The sequence below is a fragment of the Poecilia formosa genome, unplaced genomic scaffold, assembly GCF_000485575.1.
Source record: "Poecilia formosa unplaced genomic scaffold, Poecilia_formosa-5.1.2 Scaffold202, whole genome shotgun sequence".
In the NCBI taxonomy this organism is placed as follows: Eukaryota; Metazoa; Chordata; class Actinopteri; order Cyprinodontiformes; family Poeciliidae; genus Poecilia; species Poecilia formosa.
Genome location: NW_006800141.1, coordinates 370,072 through 390,265, shown reverse-complemented (window position 1 = coordinate 390,265; position 20,194 = coordinate 370,072). Strand labels below are relative to the sequence as shown.

The 20,194-nt window shown below is 36.2% G+C and overlaps 1 protein-coding gene across 2 annotated transcripts in view; it reads left to right on the top strand.

Moving 5' to 3' along the window:
• The first annotated feature begins 1,758 nt into the window (after positions 1-1,758).
• Positions 1,759-20,194, top strand: part of LOC103148283 (glypican-5-like) — a 95,808-nt gene continuing 77,372 nt past the window's right edge. For both annotated transcript variants that reach the window (XM_007566972.2, XM_007566971.2), the window contains exons 1-2: positions 1,759-2,220; positions 12,235-12,396. In XM_007566972.2, coding sequence (XP_007567034.1) covers positions 2,043-2,220; positions 12,235-12,396 — 340 coding nt within the window. In that variant the 5' untranslated portion in view covers positions 1,759-2,042. The remainder of the gene's footprint in view (positions 2,221-12,234; positions 12,397-20,194) is intronic.

Sequence of the window (20,194 nt, the reverse complement as noted above, 5' to 3'; positions counted from 1 at the left end):
ATAACTATGCATAGGTCTCTAAAATAAATAAAATGATATGAAACTAAATTAAATAAAATGTTCTGTGAAAAAAAGAAAAAAAAAAGTATTTTAAAAAGAAATAGAGCATGGAAAAAATTTCATTTATCCAACATTTACACCTAAGATCATGCCATAAATACATAAATAAATAAGTAGGAGAATGCCATCTTTATATCACTAAGTGATTTTGTTCCAATGAAATGGTTAGCTTGATCATTCATAGTCGTAAGGGAGTACTAAAATTATAACAGAACTACAAACAACATATAAAACACAGTTTCACATAAAAAAATGTTGACTTAGGACAAACAGGGCAGGTATAAGCAGCATGGTAAAACACAAGGTAACTCTATCAGCGAAGGTAAAAGAAAACACGTATTGATAATTTGGGTAAGATTTTTTTTTAGGTTGATTAGTTGTTGCAATCCCTGACATATTGGTGCCAGGTGTGTGCATCTAACCAACAGAGGTGGGTGGCACCTAATTACAATTGCTCAGTTAAATGGAAAACAAAAACAAAAACAAAAACAAAATACTGTTAGGTGGAGTTTTACTGCACTATACTTTTTTACTTTTACTTGAGTAATGTTATTATGAAATATCAATACTATTAAGTGTCTGACTACTCAACCAACAAGTAACCCCAAAGACAGACACTCTCTGAAGCCGAAGCTCAGAAGCTTGGAAACTGCAGCCTTGAGTTTCCAAGCTCAGCACCACATGAACTGTAGTTGAATTTACTGTTGTTATTACACACATGTATAGGGACATACGTATAGTCAATATATAGAGATATTGCCAAATTTTCCCTTGTGATTTTGATTATTATGGCTTGTAGGTGATGAATACTGGAGTTTAAGTGTTTCAAAACATTAAAATAAAAGTTAAATATTAAAAACTTGTGGTGTCACATACTCAAAACGCCAGTAATTTTTTTCTTATGTACAGAAGACAGTCATTAATATCCTACTTAATGAGAGTAAGTCACAATGATTTACTCTCATTTACAAACCTCATGCCAAGTCATATTGACTCAGTGATTTATGCTAGAGGAGGCCCATCTACGTTTTAAGAAATGTACATACTTTCATAGGTTTGACATGTCTGTTTAGAATATTTGTTTTAATCTTATGTAATAGTATAATTTTATGAGACACTGAATTTGGGGTTTTCATGTAAACCATAATTATCCAAAATCACAAACAATAAAGGCGTTTCACGCTGTGTCATAATACCTGTCGTCCACGAGGTGGAGCCATTGTATCTCAAATAATTAGTTTACAGTAGGTTTAAAAAATACTCAAACTCCATAGATTTAATTACATCTTAAGGATGAATTAATGTTACAATAACGTACATAATCAGGGTAAGTAACTAGAATGCTTGGAGATTTTTGTTGCAGTTCTTTTCTTGTTCATTTTAATCCTTGGTTTGTCATTTAGCGGACTTTCTTTGATACACTTACCATTTTTCCTCATAACAGAAAAAAAAAAAAAAAAAGGTCAATCATGTCGGTAAAGTCAGTGCCAGAAAAGTAATCTCGTGATATTGCAGACATTACAATAACCACATAACATTTTATCCTTTATTGTAGAGGTTTACGTTTACCCTCCAAATATCATATCCAATATACATCAAGTGAAAAGTTCCATAAGTCTACTACAGTGCCATTTAGTGTTGACGTAAAGCCGAGATATAGAGAACAGGGAGGGGAATGTGCGCAGCACTTTGGAAACAGGCACAGCCAACATGCAGTCAACTACTGCAAAGTGCCAAACGCGGGACAGACTGGCTTCAGAAGACAACCACTCCTCCTCTGTACGACACCAAACCTCCCCTGTCTTTGCGGCGCGCTTTCTCTCATCCCAACCGATAATGTAAGACTCAGTTAGAAAGATCTGTCAGATGTTCACTCGAGCCGTCGCTTTTCACGTTCGCAGTTCCGTTTTCAACACTGTCAGACAGCTTACGGTCAGACTCCAGCTGGTCATCTGCGAGGATACCTGGTGTGAGATGCGGCAATGTCCCGAGGAATATGCCCACGCGTCAACTCTTTTGACTCCGTCAGGATTTTGGCGTTGGTCATTTTCGCAGTGAACGCAATCGAGGCGGATAAGCATACCTGTTATGAAGTGAGAGCCGCTTTCCAGCAGCGATACATCGGACCGCTTCACCTGGTGCCGGAGAAACCATACAAAGGTAAGTCTGGTGGAGGAAAAAAAAGAACGCTTCCGCGGGAGCACGTGTAAGCATCATTTAGTAAGTGGCATGGCATGCTGTTTTTTTTTATTTTTTTTATTTATTTTTTTTTATTTACGTATTTAAGCAAATATATCCAAACACCTATAGGTTAGATTAAAGTTTTGTTTTCTTAATGTCATATGTATATATGCAGGGGTCAAAAGTGCACATGAGAGCAGATGGGAGTGGAGAGGGGAGCACCAAGACAACAGATATGGATTGGTCATATTGGATGTTTTAAATGACTGGGACTGTCTCATATTGTGATTTCCTCAGGTCAGGGCATGCAGACAAATCAGTGAAAAATATTGAACAATTTGTTTTTAACATTTTTGTTAACTTTAACATTTAACAAAATGTCATCATACATATGTCATCATATATATGACTTGGTTAACGCATAATATATGATGACATATATATGACATCATAGGACTTGGTTAACATATAATATATGATGACATGTATATGACATCATATATGCCGTATATGATGACTTACGGCAACTTATGATGACATATTATTTATATGTCATCATAAGTTGATGATTTATGATTTCATCAACTTAGAAATCATATGCTGTTACTCTGAAGCCAGAGCTACTTTACTCCTTGATCATTTGCCACTTATCCGTGGCGCTGAGACAACCTTTTCAAGTCACAGCTTGATTATTGGAATTCGGATTATACAAATGTTCTAATCTGTGTTGTCAAAGAGGTCATGATAATAACTGATTAAACAGGATATATGACTTGGTTAATGCATTTGGGTAAATCAAACTTGCAAATGCTAGGACACAGGTTTCCCTGTGGTGGTGCTTCGTTGACATCCTCCTGTTTTATTTTGTTTCTTACGCATAAGGGGAAAGGTCTTCCACAACTTCAAGTCAAATGAAACAAAAATTATGACAATAAAGATTAAGAAGTTGATCAGACTGCATCACAGCAAACTGAAACATTGCCGATGGTTGAGATTTTCTTTTTTACAACTGTGATTGTAAAGAAATCACAGTTCATACCCATTCTGCACTTTTGCTAGCATTATTCTAAGAGGCTTTTGTTTTGATTGTTATTGGATCAATAAAACCCAAAACCTTGTTTATTAAGGTTTTGTGGGATGGAACTTCTTTCAGCAAATCAAACAAAAGGAAGCTTTGTGAGGCTTCACATGGTTTTCAATGTATTTTATTAAGCAGAATTCCATTTAGGGAAGTTTTGGCTTTGGCATAACAATGGCAATGTCGGTTGACAAACACTCTGCAAGTCAAACATGTTATAACACTCTGTGTTATCTTTGGTTTGAGATTTAACATGTTCTTTTAATTTTTTTGCATGTTCATATTACCAGTAAATGTAATCATGATATATTCATCAGTCCAGCTACTCATCCCTTATCTATAGCAGCTTATCCTTGCAGGGTTGCAGGTGGGCTGGTGCCCATCTCCAGTGGTCATCATACTGTACATAATGACATATTGGTATATGTCATCATATGACCCAGGCCGGTATTTAAACCTAGGACCTTCTTACTGCAGGACAATAACTCTAACAACTATGCAGTCCACGGTATATTCACTTAATTCATAAAATTCATAAGAGATAAGAAATAATATATCTAGAGAAGAAAGAAACCCACAAAAGCCATACAAAACCACCTGCATGTTTAGGGAAGACGTTTTCTTAATCAAAGTCACAACATGAAAATGCACAGGGTTTACAACAAGTTTCAAGATATGATTGCTATTAATAAAGGTTTCTTAGTTTTCTGACATGTTACCCAATATAACATTTCAGATTTTGGCTAATTTTCTGATGCTACAGTTTATCCTCTTGTTATTATGAAGACTCCACAGAAGAACACACAATGGGAGCCCTGCAGTCCATTAGTTTGAAGCTGAATAGAACATGTTCAAAAAGGATTACTGGGAATTATGTCTTGGTTTGGTACTAATCAGGGACTTCAAGTGTGGACTGTTAATTAGGAAATAATAGAGAATATTGCACTGCCATAGTATTTTGCACTTACCTCATTGTATCCATCCATCCATTAATCCATCCATCCCCACAGCGACACTACCAAGTTCATTCTAAATTGTCCCAAGGTGTCACTTTGTTGTAGGATATATACTGAGTTGACATGTACTGTAATTTGAGCTTTTGACACATTGATCAGTAATAGTATTAGTAAAATAACAAACTTGTTACTGTCACAAGTGCAACCCAAACCAGATTTCTTCCCCTAATATGCTTCATATCTGACTGGCACTGTGAACAGTCCATTTTCAATCTTTTCACCTACCAAAAAAAGCTAAATAAATAAATAAATAAATAAATAAATAAATAAATCTGATTTGTACCACTTCCATGTAGTACAAAATTGGATACCTAGCTGATCGTTTTTAAAAAAAATCTCCAGTCAAAAAGCTTATGGCACATTTTATCCAGATGTAAACAATGGCTAAAGCAAGAAATGCTGACATTTTGAATCAGTGGAAAGACAACAAAGTATATTTAAATTAGTTTTTGGGGTGACAGTTTCATGCACTGCTCAACAACTTTAAATTCGATTCATAGACGGCATCATCCTCTATTGCTCCTGTAAACTGTGGGCCGCGGTGTGATGTCTATGATCTTTGTTCTTCACTTCCTGTTTACTAATTGGGGTATTTTACATAAAATTTTATATTTAGTTCAATATTTTACCTACCCAACATTTTCAGCAGAATAATTTGAGGCAATATCCAGGTATAAATTACAGAGCTACTGCCCTTCCAGTGTTGATGATTTTTCTACACTACTTTGCCATAAAAATCACTCTGTAAGCAGATGTTCCCAATTGAACACTGCATTCTTATAGGAACAACTTATGTTTGACTTTTACTCTTTGTATTACAACTACTATTCAGTGCAGTTCCCAAGTACCCTTTTTTCCAGACTATAAGCCGCTTCTTTTTTCCTAAGCTTTGAACCATGCGGCTTATAGTCCGGTGCGGATTTTATGTGAAACCACTAGGGGGCTCTTTAGCAGGAAGTGAATCAAATGGAAGTCAAAATTGGAAATTAAAGAAGAAAGCGCCCATTAAAACGGAATTAGGTTTTAACAGGGAATTGAAATTTGAGAATGTTGTTGATCAGTTAAATAGCATTGAGGGGAAAAATAAGATTTTTTGTTTTTTTAAATAATACTGGGATCATGAGAATTTGAGGCATAGATATTAGGATCCAATAGATGGCAGTAGTGCAACAATAATGGCTGCAAGGTGCCTTTGATATCTAAAGAAGAAACAGAAGAAGAAGAAGAAGAAGAAGAAGAAACAGAAGAAGATGAAGAAGGAAGCGCCTATTTTCATTTAGCACATGCTAGTAGCAGACATGAAGGATCAGCATTTTTACTGTTACAGTTACCGTTCGCAAACTACCGTAATCAGTTCAGTTAAATCTAAACTTGGCACCTTTTTATTTTTCAACCGTAATAAATGTGATATTCAATTGACCTGTTATGACTCAAATTTTGGGTGTCCGCCCCCCTCAGCTGCTGCTGCATCGTTGTGGAAAACCTGGAGCGGAAGAGATATCTGCGACTTATAGTCCGGAAAATACGGTAATAGATCATAGTAAGCCACACTCCTGTCTCTAAACATTAAATATATTCTGGCAAATGTTTTTCTCCATCCATAGTCAACATTTCAGATCCTATAGACACCATTTTTTCCAAGGATAATTTAACCCTTGTGCGTGCGAGGACTGAGGCAAACGTAGAGGACTGTGGAAAATGATACAAGTTTTACGTGTGTGGGGTCGGTTGGATCCCATTTCTGGGCACAAGTGTTAAGCAGTTTTCTCATTATTGTGGAAAACTGTTTTCTTAAGTTTGGTCTTAAGAAAACAATTTTTGTCATATTTAGATTTTCATTTTAATTTGGAATGAAATAACACCCATTGTCATTTTATCATGTTTGGGGGCTGGCGATTTAAGGCCCAAGGCAGTTGCATAACTTTGCTTATCAGATACTGTCACTCTGCCAGTGACAATCACTAAACTGAAGTCAACTCGTCAGAGTCATGCACCTTTCCTTCAGTCTTGATGTAGCTATATTGGTAAGATTTTTTTACTCGTGTTTGTTTTTTTTTAGAAAATCCATTGGCTACACATTCAGATTCTAGATCAACTGCTGAGACTGTGTGGAAACTAGGGATTTATCAGCGCTGGACCTTTATGTAAAAATGTGAGACCCAAGTTTTTTTAATTATGTTTGCTCTTCAAATGAAAAGGAAAGGATTTTTGTTTTAAAGTTAATTAAATTTAGAATAATTATGCATTACAACTGGTAATCCTGAGGTCATTTTTTTTAATGGTGGTTGTATTTAAGGATATGGTTTATTTTGGAGTAGCGCTCTACTTGATAAAGACTGAGATTACTGCAGCAGTTGTTTAACCTGCATGTTGGTTTCAGGTCAAGTGTCACCCAGCATGAGTCTAAATGCTGTAACTGGAAGAAGAGTAATAGATAGCGGAGTGGGAAACATAGTTTGAGGTGCATCTAAACCACTTGATATGTTTGTTTTATGTAGCATTACCATTGGCAACAGAGTATGTCATTTCCATTACCCGGTGCAGTTGTAGTTATAAAGACAAACTTTAGCCTGCAGCTACCATCTGTGAAGGACACGTCTACTCGCTCCTCCTGAAACTAAAGATGGCGACCATATCATGAAGTCATTAAAGAATAGCATTGGCTGACCAGTGAAACATCATTCAAACCCTATGAGACGCTTTCAAGTTCACTGATTAGGAAAAGTGGATGACACAGTTAGCAAGGGACTGGATGAAATCCTACAGCCTTGACCACACAGATACCTAGTTTAAGATATTTGTGGTTTGTAGCTCAACTTTCAACATGGACATTCCAGAACTTTATACAAAACTTTTCTGACCCTACTTGTCACCTTCTGACAGATAAGTTGCAGCCTTTGGAGCTTGAAAATTTCAAAACCAACTCTTGTCATTGTCTTGTCAATGAACAATGGTGTTAGTTTCCCCAGTATTCTCTCTTGCATTAAAGACTGTAGTGATAATAATTGAAGAACTTTCGCAATTTGAAGAGTCATGCCGGTCATGCTTCCCCATGAATTTGCAGTCAGAATCGGAGAGGAACAGCTCCTCTTTGCCAAAAAAAAAAAAAAAAAAAAAAAAGTCATTACTGAAAAAAATTAGTCTGCCATTGATTAGATTTAGGAACTATATATTTATATATAATATATAACGTATGTGGTGTGTACATATCTATATATACATATATATTACTTCTGTTGGTAAACTGTGTTGTTGTAGGTGCATGTACATATTGGAGACTAGAGTGATCAAAGGGGGGGGAAAACACTACCTGGCGATTAAGCTTTCTAAATTTGAATTATATCTTTAAAGCTCAAAGATGTGAAACTGATGCTTAGAATGGGAGATTTAGCATGTGTAAGAATTATGTGTACATAATGATGCAACTTTTCTTCGGTCCTCACATCGTATGCCAACAAAAGCAACTCCTGAAATGTGAAGAGGCCAGGCTTCAGCCTTCCTCACAGTGTGATGTTTGCCTTAGGATACAGTGCTGCGCTTTATGTGCTGTGAACAGATTTCTTACAAAGTAGCAGGAGTGTGTCACCCAGCGTTTGGAGGATCCAGTTTCAAATGAACTGCATTCTTGCACCACACTTATGTCTTTGTTTGGCAGTCTTTTCTTCGAAATGAAAATGCAAAAAATTATTTTATCAACAATTGCCATAGAAGGAAGATGGAAAGTGGTATAATTGGATGCTGTTGCTTTAAATGTTGATTGGTATTTGGGTTACTTACAATCTTTGGAGTTAAACTAAAACCTAAACGGCTATGTTTATGGGATAATTTAAGATATTTTTCATATGTAAAATATATAAACTCGTTTTGATGAGACAAAGCCTAAATCAACTACATAATAAAGAAATAAAAATGTATTATCTGTTCCAGAGGTATAAGGAGTAAAACAATGTTGGTTTTTTTGCTTGCTTGTCTTCTCACCTTCAACAATCTGTGTTTTTCATCTCATACTACCATTTATAGAGACAAAAGACTTACTTCAATACAAGAGTAAAATAATACCTGTGTAATTAACAAAACAAAAGGATGTTGGTCTCCTAACAGTTGATGAATTGGAAAACAGTATGTTACAATGTGTTTTCATGTCCTTAAACATTTAGAGCTCTCAAACTTTGACATCATCTTTGATTAACTAGATGAGTCGTTTTACTTGCCCTCTCTCAACTGGTCAGCTGCCATTTAGAGTTTAAATCTAGAGATTAAAAAAAAAATGTTCTCAGGGATAATTTTGAGTTTTTTAAGGACAAAATTCAAGACTACATTGTCCTCTAAAATCACATAAACCACATTATTGAATTGAGAAGTGCATTTAAGTGCCTAACACAACCAAATACTTAGCAAAGTCAGTTAACTAATCTTAGCTAATCTATCAGTTTGGTTTTATTCATCATATGTTATTTTCTTCATATAGTCATTGTATATACATCATATATACATGGTGCATAATTTTGTGCTCAGCAGATTTTTTATGCCCCTGGCTGTTCAGAGGAATAGGTTTTTCTTTTAGTGTATGTTTGCTATTAAATCATATAGAAATGTCTACATAGAAAGATTAATGTTCATCCACCAACACAAAGAACACCGTAGGGCCTTTAGGGCATTTCTAAGTCAACATATATTGTTAAATGGGTCGTAACAGATACTATAAGTAATAGTAATGCCCTTCCAGTAAATTGCTGCTTCAGCAGGTCTGAGTCTATTTGCCCACTAACCTTACATCTATCTTTATGATCTGTATTTCCAACTTCTGGCCTCTGATGTGGCTTTGGACTCCATGCCAATCACTAAATGCAGTTCCAGCTCTGGTTCTGGGAAAGCCAAACATTCTGACTTTGTTTCAAGGTAGTCCAAAACTTCAGGTATGTGGCAAAGACCGCTTTGAGATGTGCTTTCATTCAACCCGGTCTGTAGTAAGCCCAGCAGATCTTTACAGTGTAAATATCCTCCATGTTCAAAGGGTACAGAGTTCTTGAGGCAGAGGAAGGCAAACCAAGTTAACTGCGTACTTTTTAACAAAGTTATTCTTGTTCTTGGAAAAATGGCACTGCATATAAATAAACAGTAGCCTTTAACACTCTGATGTTCACTTATATTTCCCAAATATAAGTGAATATTGGTTGAAGTTTAATTACTGGGGTTCTGATGTTCACTTATATTTCCCAAATATAAGTGAACATCAGAGTGGAATATCCATACCTAATTTGAAAGATTGAAACAACATATAAATATCGTTTGATCTGCACAATGCTACCCTATGTAATATACCTCATATCTTGAATGTAGACAGTCAGAATACATTGCAAACTGCTCCGTAACAAAGATCATCTTGAACGAGTGCAAAAATAAACATTTTGTGTTATACAAATGTACTTACCTTCCAAAGCTGATTCATATGGAGAAACATCACTAACAATAAAAGCACATATTCATATGCTTCAATTGTTTGGCATATCATTATTGGCATGCAAGTTACAGGAATTGTGCAGTGGTTGAGCTTCTCTATACTGAGTTTTTTGACAAGACCATTGACCATTTACTCCAAAGGCATTAGTCACCTGAAAACAATTAAATGAGTTTCAGAACTGGCATCTCATCTGGACTGTGTTAAAGTTTTGCCAAGCAGCATAAGGAGAGTGTACATAGGGCACTAATTACACATAGTAAAGGGCATTAGATTTAGTTTTACTCCCTGGGAAACGGGAAAGAAAAAGATGTAATGCAACAACTTGAAAAAAATAATGATCCCATTACACAGTAAATATGTGGTTGGATAAAAAGTGATTGGCAAAAATCACATTTTGACATGTTATAATTAATAGCTTCAATATATTTTATTAAAATGTTATATGATAGACCAGCAGGAAGTAAAACATACTGATTATTTGTGAATTCCATGCTTTCTTTTCTTAGGGAATATTTTTTTGAACATGTTGTGCCTCTGACTACCAACTGACTGTTATTTAAACAGATTAAACAACAGATTAGTTGTTCAAGAAATCATTTGCATACCAAATGAGTTTATTATTATTTAATGACTTCCACAGTCATGTGATCAAAATCTAATATAGGACCTTTGGGATGTGTTAGAACAGGAGAGTTTGGAAGCAACAAATCTGGCACAACAGCATGTTGCAGTCATGTTAATATAGACCAAAATTTCTGAGGAACCTTTTTAACACTATATCTTATGAAGAATTAAAGCTTTTCTTAAAGCAACCTGGTTTTAATGTAAATCTCATGCGTCTGGTGAGTGTAGGTGATACTGATAAAAGTAGCCAATAAGCTACTGGCCCAATTTTATGGAAGAAACTGAGTCATCTTTCTAATGAATATAGACATTTTATTTAATATTTCTATTTAGAACAACACCTGGCTCATGTATCGCTTATTTAATGCAATTATATGTGTAGGACAAACAAAGAGTCAAGGCTAGGATCAATCCGAGAGAGTGAGCTCAGGAACAGAAGGGATGGAAACTGGAGAAAAGAGACAATGATCAAGCTTTAAGCTTAAGCTTTTGTACTTACTACAGACACTACAGAACCTTACAATTCAATCACTATAATAACTGTTCTTTGGTTAAAATTTATGCTCTTTTTCAGACTGCTTATTAACTTATATAAATCAAAGGGATAAAGATTGTGTCATAAGATAGATTAAGAATAAACTGATTTTATCAGTACAAATTAATTATTCTAACATGTCCACAAATAAAACAACTTCATTGCTTTTTACCATGACAGTGCAGAAATCTGGCAGGCAGAGCATTAGGCAACAGACAAGTGTCAAAATAAAAAAGCAGACCCCTACAGAGATAGAGATAATGAGCTAACAGCCGGAGGACAGCCAGTCATGACTTCATTCATCTGGCTCTGGGATGGAAACAAATGCAGTCTCTCTGGGTAATTAAAAGACACCCAGGCCTCACAAGGATATGCCCGGCAAATGGGTGAAAGAGAGATTCAGAATGTAACCCTATTGTGTTTCATGGAGGGATTTGACCATTGAAGCGCTGGTCTTGTGGTCTGGCCTAACACCATGCTTTAGGCTCTGATTACAACATCTGCCTAGAGCCATCCTTGTCCAGCCTTTCCCCATGTAAAATGAGTTATCTGAGTGATGTAAGACTTTTGCATAATACATTTTGATTTAATTTATGTGTTCCCAAGTCACTTTCTCACTTCAGCAATGGCATAAGGCAGCTGATACAGTTGAGGGTGGACGAAGTCTCATCTGATGTGAACTTTGTGTTAGTTCATATTGGTTGAAGTTTAATTACTGGGGTGATATTGTTATTGTACAATGCTTTTTTGCAGCCTATTAAACCAAGTGATCATGTTTATCATTAAATATCCACTTATGATCATATATAGTTTGAAAAAAATGGGTATCCATGTATTTGTTTTATCTCCTTTAAATCTATCATTAAGTGCATGTGCATACCTCAGTATATGAAACAACCATGTGTGCCTTCGTATCACATTGAGGCAAGATCATATATTTAGCTCAGACAGTATTTATAGCTGTTAAACATGGATGAAATACTTGGTCTACTTTCTCACCATGACATGGTGCCGCTTCTGTCTTTCAGAGGAGTTATGACTTGTCTGTGCACATAGCCAGGAACTTTAGATACACTGTAACATATTTCCTTCAAGTGTATGATCATAAACTGACGTATGCAGAGTCAGAAATATGTTTTATTAACTACAGCCAATGCAAAATTTCAATGAACGCCTGTATTTATTTGCTTACCCTCCCACCATATAAATAATCCATGGTTTTAATTAAAACAACAAAGAAAAAAAAAACTGATTACTGCTGGATTTGTTGTTTCCCCAGATGCTGATCTGCAGATATGTAAGCACCAAGGTCCATCTTGCTGCACCAAGAAGATGGAGGAATGTTACCAGGCTGCGGTGAAAAGAGAAACCCTCCAAAAAATTGAGTCCTACACCTATGAGCTGGAAAATATGCTGTCTAGTCAGTTAGATACCTTCCAGGGTAAGTGATCAAATGATTGTGTCGGGCAAAGGTTGAAGGGGTCTACACTCTAAAAAGTGTTTTTGGCTGTAGTTCATTTTATGGACTTATCTACATAAATGTTACTTAATTTGTTTGGTTTAGTGATGACACATTACTTTTGTGTGTTCAACTAACTTAAAAGTTACAAATCTAACTAACATAAATTAACTTAGAGGACCTTTTTACTGTGACTTTACTTGAAACAATTGAGTTCAACACCAAGTTTCATATCCTATGTCTGACCAATTCAATTTATTATGTTCACCCAACTCAATTCATTAAGTTTATCCAACTCAATTTACAAAGTTTTTAATGAATAACTTAATTCATTAAGTGTGTTTAACATTACAAATTTAAGTCACTCTCACTAAAGTCATTTATTTTTGTCTAACAAATAATTCAAATCTCTTTGACTAAATTCAATATAAAGTCAACTCAAACTTTTAAGTTGTTCCAAACTATCAAACAGAAATATTCAAAATTACATTGTCACTCACATTGTACTTAAAATCCGGATAGAGCTTAAATTATTTTAAACATATGTTTTAACATGTTATTTTAGTTTTTCAAAGATCCTGTTTACTGAAAAAAGGAAGTAGTTTATCCATCTTAATTTATTAAGTTGATTTAACTTAATAAATAAGAGGGAAAGACATGCAACAAAGGTCATCAGGCTGGAATCGAATCTGTGACGGCCACGTTGGAGACACCTTACGTCAAACGGCGGATACGAAACCAGCATTGAACTTAATTGTTTCAAAATATACTTTTTAGATTATCCTCTAAAAAGTGCATTTTTAGAGTACACTTCTTGGAGTGCACTCTCAAGTGATTCCATAGCTGTACAGTGACAAATATGTTGCATTTGCAATGGTAAAAGCTGTCATTTACTGCTCTTATTGTGCAGAGGTGCTGACTGACGTGTTGCACGTGTGCGACAACGCTGTGGCCAAAGTGTGCAATATAGTGATGTGACGTTCATGAATGAGCCGATTCTTCTGGATGGCTAACAGAAGGAATAAAGTAGAACAAGATCATGCAAAGTGCAAAACAAATCGAAAACTCAAGCATGACCAAACTGAAAGAAGTAAGAAATCTAACCAAGAAAACAACAAAAGCAGAAATCCACAAGCGGAAGGGATATGACATTTGGCTATTTTGTTCCTCATAATTAGGAACAATTATGATTATTTATAGTCATTCATTGCGAAACTAGGCCCTTTTATGGCACAACAATGGCTTGAGTGACTATTTGTGGTTTGAAACAAAACAATGCCAATTTCAACTGGAGAGTGCTGAAATTAGATGCCATTTTGGTCCCAGATCTGAGCTTAGAGTGTGAACTGAACAATGAATAAGATTTGGAGACAATATTTTAGTGACTTTGAGAAGGTGTGGAACAACTAGAGGATAGAATAACACAGACACAGCACATCCAATGTCGAGCTGTTGAAGGAGGGGTTTGATACTGCAAATATGGCTATGGCAGTCAAGTGTTATGCCCATAGCACAGTTGAACTCTTTAAACCCATACACTGGCCAGTTGGATGGATTAGCATGCCCTTAAATGCATCTGATGTCAGGTGATTCAGGCCAGGCAACACGCCAACCAACTTTAATTACGTTGATGGTGTTGTCTACAGCTGCACAGCCAAGAAATGAAATCAGGAACAGTGCAGAGAAATACGCGCACACACAGGCACACACAACACAATGTAATGTCTAGTAATCTGTCTGAGTTCAAACTGAAAAATTAACATGGAATCAGTATGAAATAAAGTCTTAAAGAGCTCACTATTTTCATTTAACTGGCTCTGTGGTTGGAAATAACACAGATACAAAAGAGGAGTGGACTTGCCAAAATCAAACTGCCATTACTTCATGCAGCATGATCCACTTGCTACTTCACATTCCTCCCAAGGCACTCAGACAGCGCAGAGACTGTCCTTAGAAGGCCTTGAAAAGGAAGAACTAGTGACGTCATTATTTTTAACACCATCACACCCTGGTTTCTATTGTTGCTCCTTTATGATTTTCCGTTTTTGACTATTCTGGAAATGTGAAACGGCTGATCATCGTTGTCCAGACTGGCTCAGACATGATGTAAGATGGGAAGGATCTTATTTATGATAAAACAGACAAGTAGCAGATACACTCTTCAAACCCACTTATGGTTCTTGTTGAAACAGCTGTAAGAGGGAGAATTATATCTCCAGTACTCTAAACACCTGAAAACTATGTGTGAAATAGATGGATTCATTAAAGAGCTGATATCCACCCCTGCAAGGTTTATAATATATATCCAAGGTTCATGGTACATCAAACATCAATTAGTCAAACCGATATCTGTTCTTTTTTGAGTGGGTGGACTGATTGTGCAACACACAATTCATCTGACTTTACTGCGAATTTTCTCTTGTCCATGAAAGGTCAAAATCATGTATGCAGGCTCAAATATATACATACACTATATGGAGGAACTTTTCTGCCATAATCCAAGAGCACACATTTTCAGTCTGAAGGCAGGATTTCATGTCTTTTGTTCTCACAATGTTTAATGCTTTTGCTTACATTTTTAATTTGAAAGCAGGACTTCATGTCTTCTCAAAACTTGCAATGATTTTACTCAAAACTTCTCGCGCTCAGACTTAGTCTCTGCTCCGAGTGAACCTTCGCTTGCAAAACTCTCTGTTTCATGGTGGAATTTTTCTGCCATAATCCAAGAGCACACATTTCAAGTCTGAAAGCAGGATTTCATGTCTTTTGCTCTCAAACCTTTCAATACTTTTGCTTACATTTTCATTTTGAAAGCAGGACTTCATATCTTTCTTCTCAAAACTTGTAATGCTTGTGCTGAAAATGTGTACAAGCATTTTCAGTACAAAATCGATATCAGCTGCAGCGTCTTCAGCAGACAAACTGAACGCTGCCAGCAGTATGTCTGTCTTGTTCAAATCAGAAGATTCACTGAGATCTGAAACATTTAGAACTTTATTTTAAAGACACAAGAAAACTCAAACCTCAAATTACCAAATGAAATAAAGATATCAGTAATTATTATTTCAACAAAGTTCTGTGAATTTCTGTTTTAGTACAGTTAACATAAGAAAAGGCAATCCAGACTGACTTTCTGCAGAGCAGGTGTTAAAATTAGTTTATCAACCTCCACTGTGTTAAAGCAACCACTTATTAACAATCACAAAAATAACAACAGTCCTGCAAAAGTAACACTGAGATGGACCGAATATGTTTTTAATGTAATCTCTTGCTCTTTTGGCTTGCGGAGCTGTCAATGAGATGGCACAACAACGGGTGAGGAGATGATAGAGAAACATGAAACATGAAAAACATGCAAGCAGTTTTGAGTAGATGTGCACATTTTTACAGTTTTTTTTTTTTTTTTTTACTTTGTTGTGCTGAAACTGAAAGTTCAATAAACAGCAAAATTGAACTAATTACCTCTTTTGTCAGCATATGTCACAATAATCACAATAAAGATTGGTCATCAAATGAGAGAAATTATTCCAGGAAGTATTTCAACTATGGCTCCTTCGGTGACAACTGCATGAAATTAAATTCATTATAAAATATAAAAGAAAAATTTGTGTGGCGCTCAAGAAAGTAATGCTACCTCAAACAAACCACTCAGACTATCAATGTTGGTGTCTTTTTACCCAGTTTTAATGGTTTAAAAGGTCATTTAAATGCTGACCATGTCCATCCCTTAATGACCACAGTGCACCCATTATGGCTTCTTCCAGCAGGATAATGCTGGCAACCGATTTTTTGAACATGTCAGTGAGCTCGCCATAATCCTTTGGCCCCCACAGTCACCATATCTCAATCCAGTCGCACAACTTTGGGATGTAGTGGAACGGGGGGATTTCCATCATGAATTTTCAGCGCTTATGACTTGCTATGATGTCAATGTTTTCCAAAACCTCTGAATAATGTTCAAGACTCTTCGGGGAATCTACGCTACGGGGCACTAAATCAGTTCTGAAGACAAAAAGGGGACAACCCACTGCTAGCAAGGTATACCTAATAAAGTGAACAAATTACTTCAGAGTGTTTGGGCTTGTGGGATGCCAACATAAATTGTTGTTTGATCCATTGTTTCTGAATGCTCATTCAGAAACAATGGAAAAAACCTGTGCTTGTGAAAGCTACGCATGTCAGAGAAGTTTGTTTTCTTGGCAGTCAAACAAGAATATGTAGCCTAAAAGCATATTTGATGGAAATTATTTTTCTTTCTTAATTTAAGCTGTCACAATCATCTTAGGTGGCCCAGATAACACAACTTCCATAAGGGCACCTGTCCCATTAATGAACAAGTGGGAATTTCCATGCATATGTTTGTTTTACTTGTCATGTGGGCATTCCAAACTATGCCTGTATGCATTTGTAAGCAGAAGACATAGTAACTCACTTTGTTGCTGCACACTGTCTTCATTGTTTCATCAAATTCAGCACCTTTTATCTTAATTACAATCTTTTTTTGTCTAAAACAGTTCCTGCTCATCTTAGGCGATTCTTTCCCCCTGTCCTCTCACATTTTTGTGCTCTCACTTCATGTTTCTGTCTTCTTTTTTTTCTTTGCAGATGTTTTGACTGACAGGGTTATTGCTCTAGAGACTGATGCTTGGACACAGGATGATATTTCTCTGCACCATGAGCTCATTCTCAAATTAGGGAGGATATCCGGAATCTATCCCTACACGTCTTATTTAATCATCCTGGGTGGAGGGGAAATGTGTTTATGTAGTTAACAGTAGAGCCAGTATATTGCATATTTTGTGTGGATGTTTGTGCTGTTACTGTGCCTATAGAAATCTCTTGAGAAGTTTTGATTAAAAACGACAGCATTGTTTCCCCTGAATTTGAAAAACTTTGTCTCTTTAGAGAATAAAAGAAAATATCAAGGGAATGAAGGAGGGGAGAAGAAAAACCTAACATCTTTCGAAAGGCATGAAGTTTCTTTAATCTGAATTTCTTGCTTGTGTTTTTCGACGAGCACCTGTTGCCGCTTTATTAATATGAGAATCATGAAAGAGTCCAGAAAGTAAGAAGACAAATACTAGATAAAGACGGTGGTCAAGACTAAAAGGAAGGCTTTGTAAAAGCATCCACATGCGGTGCATGAACACTTGACTATAATGTTTGCCTATTGGTGCTACATGTTTTCCAATGTTGAATTGGAAGCAGCCAATTCAACATTCAACAAAACACCCCTTGTTTGCGACAAATTTCCATTTCACATGTCACTTAATGTAGCACTAAAGCATTGTTACTAAAGACAAAGACTACGATGTACCTCACAAGTGCTCAGTTTGATTGACACCACCAAACTGCCATGCCTCCAGAAAAAACAACCCAATATCAGGAAACACTCAAATGTGGGACTGGAAAAATTCTTTGCAGCTGTGTCGTGAAACATGCTCCCCTCTAACGTCAACAGCAAACAAAGTACACCTTCTTCTCACAGGAGAGTGGCAAATCCTCACTGATTGCACGCTCCAAAAATACTATACAATCTTCATTGATTGCACAATCTCGTGATAAAAAGGCATTTTGGACCGTTACTCTGATGATTCCCTGAGCAACGGTTCATGTTCCCCATGTCAAATCCCACCGTGTCCTTTTCCAATTATTGATGTGTCTTTAATTTGCCATGGAAAATATGTTCCCCAAAAGACTGAAGGAATTTAAATCAAAATTAAAAAAAAAAAAAAAAAACTAAACTAAATACTTAAAATATTTCTAATAAGCAGGGTAATGTAAGTTTTATTACATTTTTCCACAGTAATAGAGTTGTCAAACCAAATTTGGACAGGGTATACCTTATGTTAATGGGTAGAAAAATGTCTCAATGTTTATTCATAATATGACTTTCCACTAAAATCTGCACTCTTAAAGGTTTGCATTCTTTGAAGATCCACTATCTGAGCACAAAAACTATTCCTGAAGATCCTGGGTTGTCAAAGTTGTATTTTCCCAGCTTGTTTTCTCTACTCAATGGATTTCAGCCTGTCTGGAGTTTGTCTAACTTGCCGCTGGGAATTTACTGCGCTGCCTTTAATTGTTCTGGTATGTCTGTTTTTACTGTGTTCTGTCTGACTCAACTTCCCTTATGGTTCAACGACAAATCCCAAAAGCCGTTCGATGTTTGTCTGAAAGTTCCAATCAACAACTTTATTAAACTCTGGTAGATAATCACCTAAACATCAGTGAATTTTGATATTAGAAATGTGCAAGTTGAGAAAAAGCAGACAGGAGTAGAGAGGGTGGGGGGAAATGCTGCATTTGACCCAAATAAAGTTATCCTTTGAGGAAAAAGGAAGTGTTATTGAAATGTATTTTGAGGTAAAAGAAGAGCAGAACTACATGTAGATGTATTTTAAGGAGTGCTGGAGTGCTTGTGCAATATCAACGTATGTTTGGAATGCATGATTTTGATGCAAAAGTAACAAAGAATATTAAAGTTTCTGAATTATGAGTCATACTGTTGGTTCAGTCCACATTGGGCTGCGATTGACTCACCTCCTCCCATCTCTCACCAAAGACTCACTTCATCACTCCCACATTCGACTCAACTAACTCCTCCTTGCTCCCTTTATTGGCTCCTTCACCATTTATTCTTCCACTCTCTTCCCTTTGTGCATCGTGAAGACTTCCATCTCGAAGATTTTATGAACAGTTCAGAGTATTCCAGCTCAGGATGTCCAATTAATTGTAAAATGGAAATAAAAAATAACAATCATAAATGATGTTCTGAACCTCGCCAGCCATGACGTGATTGTTTGGTCCACTCCTATAAAACTGATGTTCAGCAAAACAGACAGAAGCATGTAATATGTTCCTCACTGATCATCCATGAAATGATAAAAAAAGAAAACTTTTTATTAAGACAAATTTATTCTTATAAAATCTTTGATACTGAAACTTTTTTTTTATCAAGGGTTTCCATTATTATTATTATTTTGCCATGTTCATGCTAATGACACCCCAACTTATCACTATTCGTACAAAAAGCTCATTAATTAAAACAACAACCACACCTTTTATGGTGGAAAATTCCTCACACCCTGCGTCTAAGCAAAAATCTGTTTCAAGTTAATCATGTGCTGCCCCGTGTGTTTCCAATTCTTTCCCAACAAAACGTTTGAGTGCCTTTACTTTTCTTGACTCCCTTCAATATCTTCATCAGTCACATTTGAATACTTTTGTTTATCCTAATCGCTGGGCTTGGAATAACTACTTAGAAGAAAATGCCTCCAGTCTGTGGTGTTCATGAATAATAAACAAACATGCAAGATTCCGATTGATTTTTGTGCTTCACCACATAACTGAGACTGCCCTCATCAAAGTGTTCAACGACATTCACATAAATACAGACTGTGGAGGCACCACAGTGTTGGTTTTGCTGAACCTCAGTGAAGCATTTGACATGGTTCACCATGACATGTTATTGAAGCGACTGGAGAACTGGGTAGGACTTAGACACAGTGCCTAACTGGTTGAAATCTTCCCTAATGTCAAGAACTTCTTTGTGCCAATTTGTAACTTCTCTTTGGAGCGGACAGAAGTTGCATGTGGGATACCGTATGGTTAAATCCTGGGATCCTTTCTATCTAATATATATCTGTGTGCCCGCTAGCTTAGGTCATAAATAATAAGATTAGCTACCTTAACTACACAGATGATACACAGATTTACATTACGATGTAACCAGGGGAACCCATTTATGCACCAAGCAGATGCTTGAAGCAAATCAGTG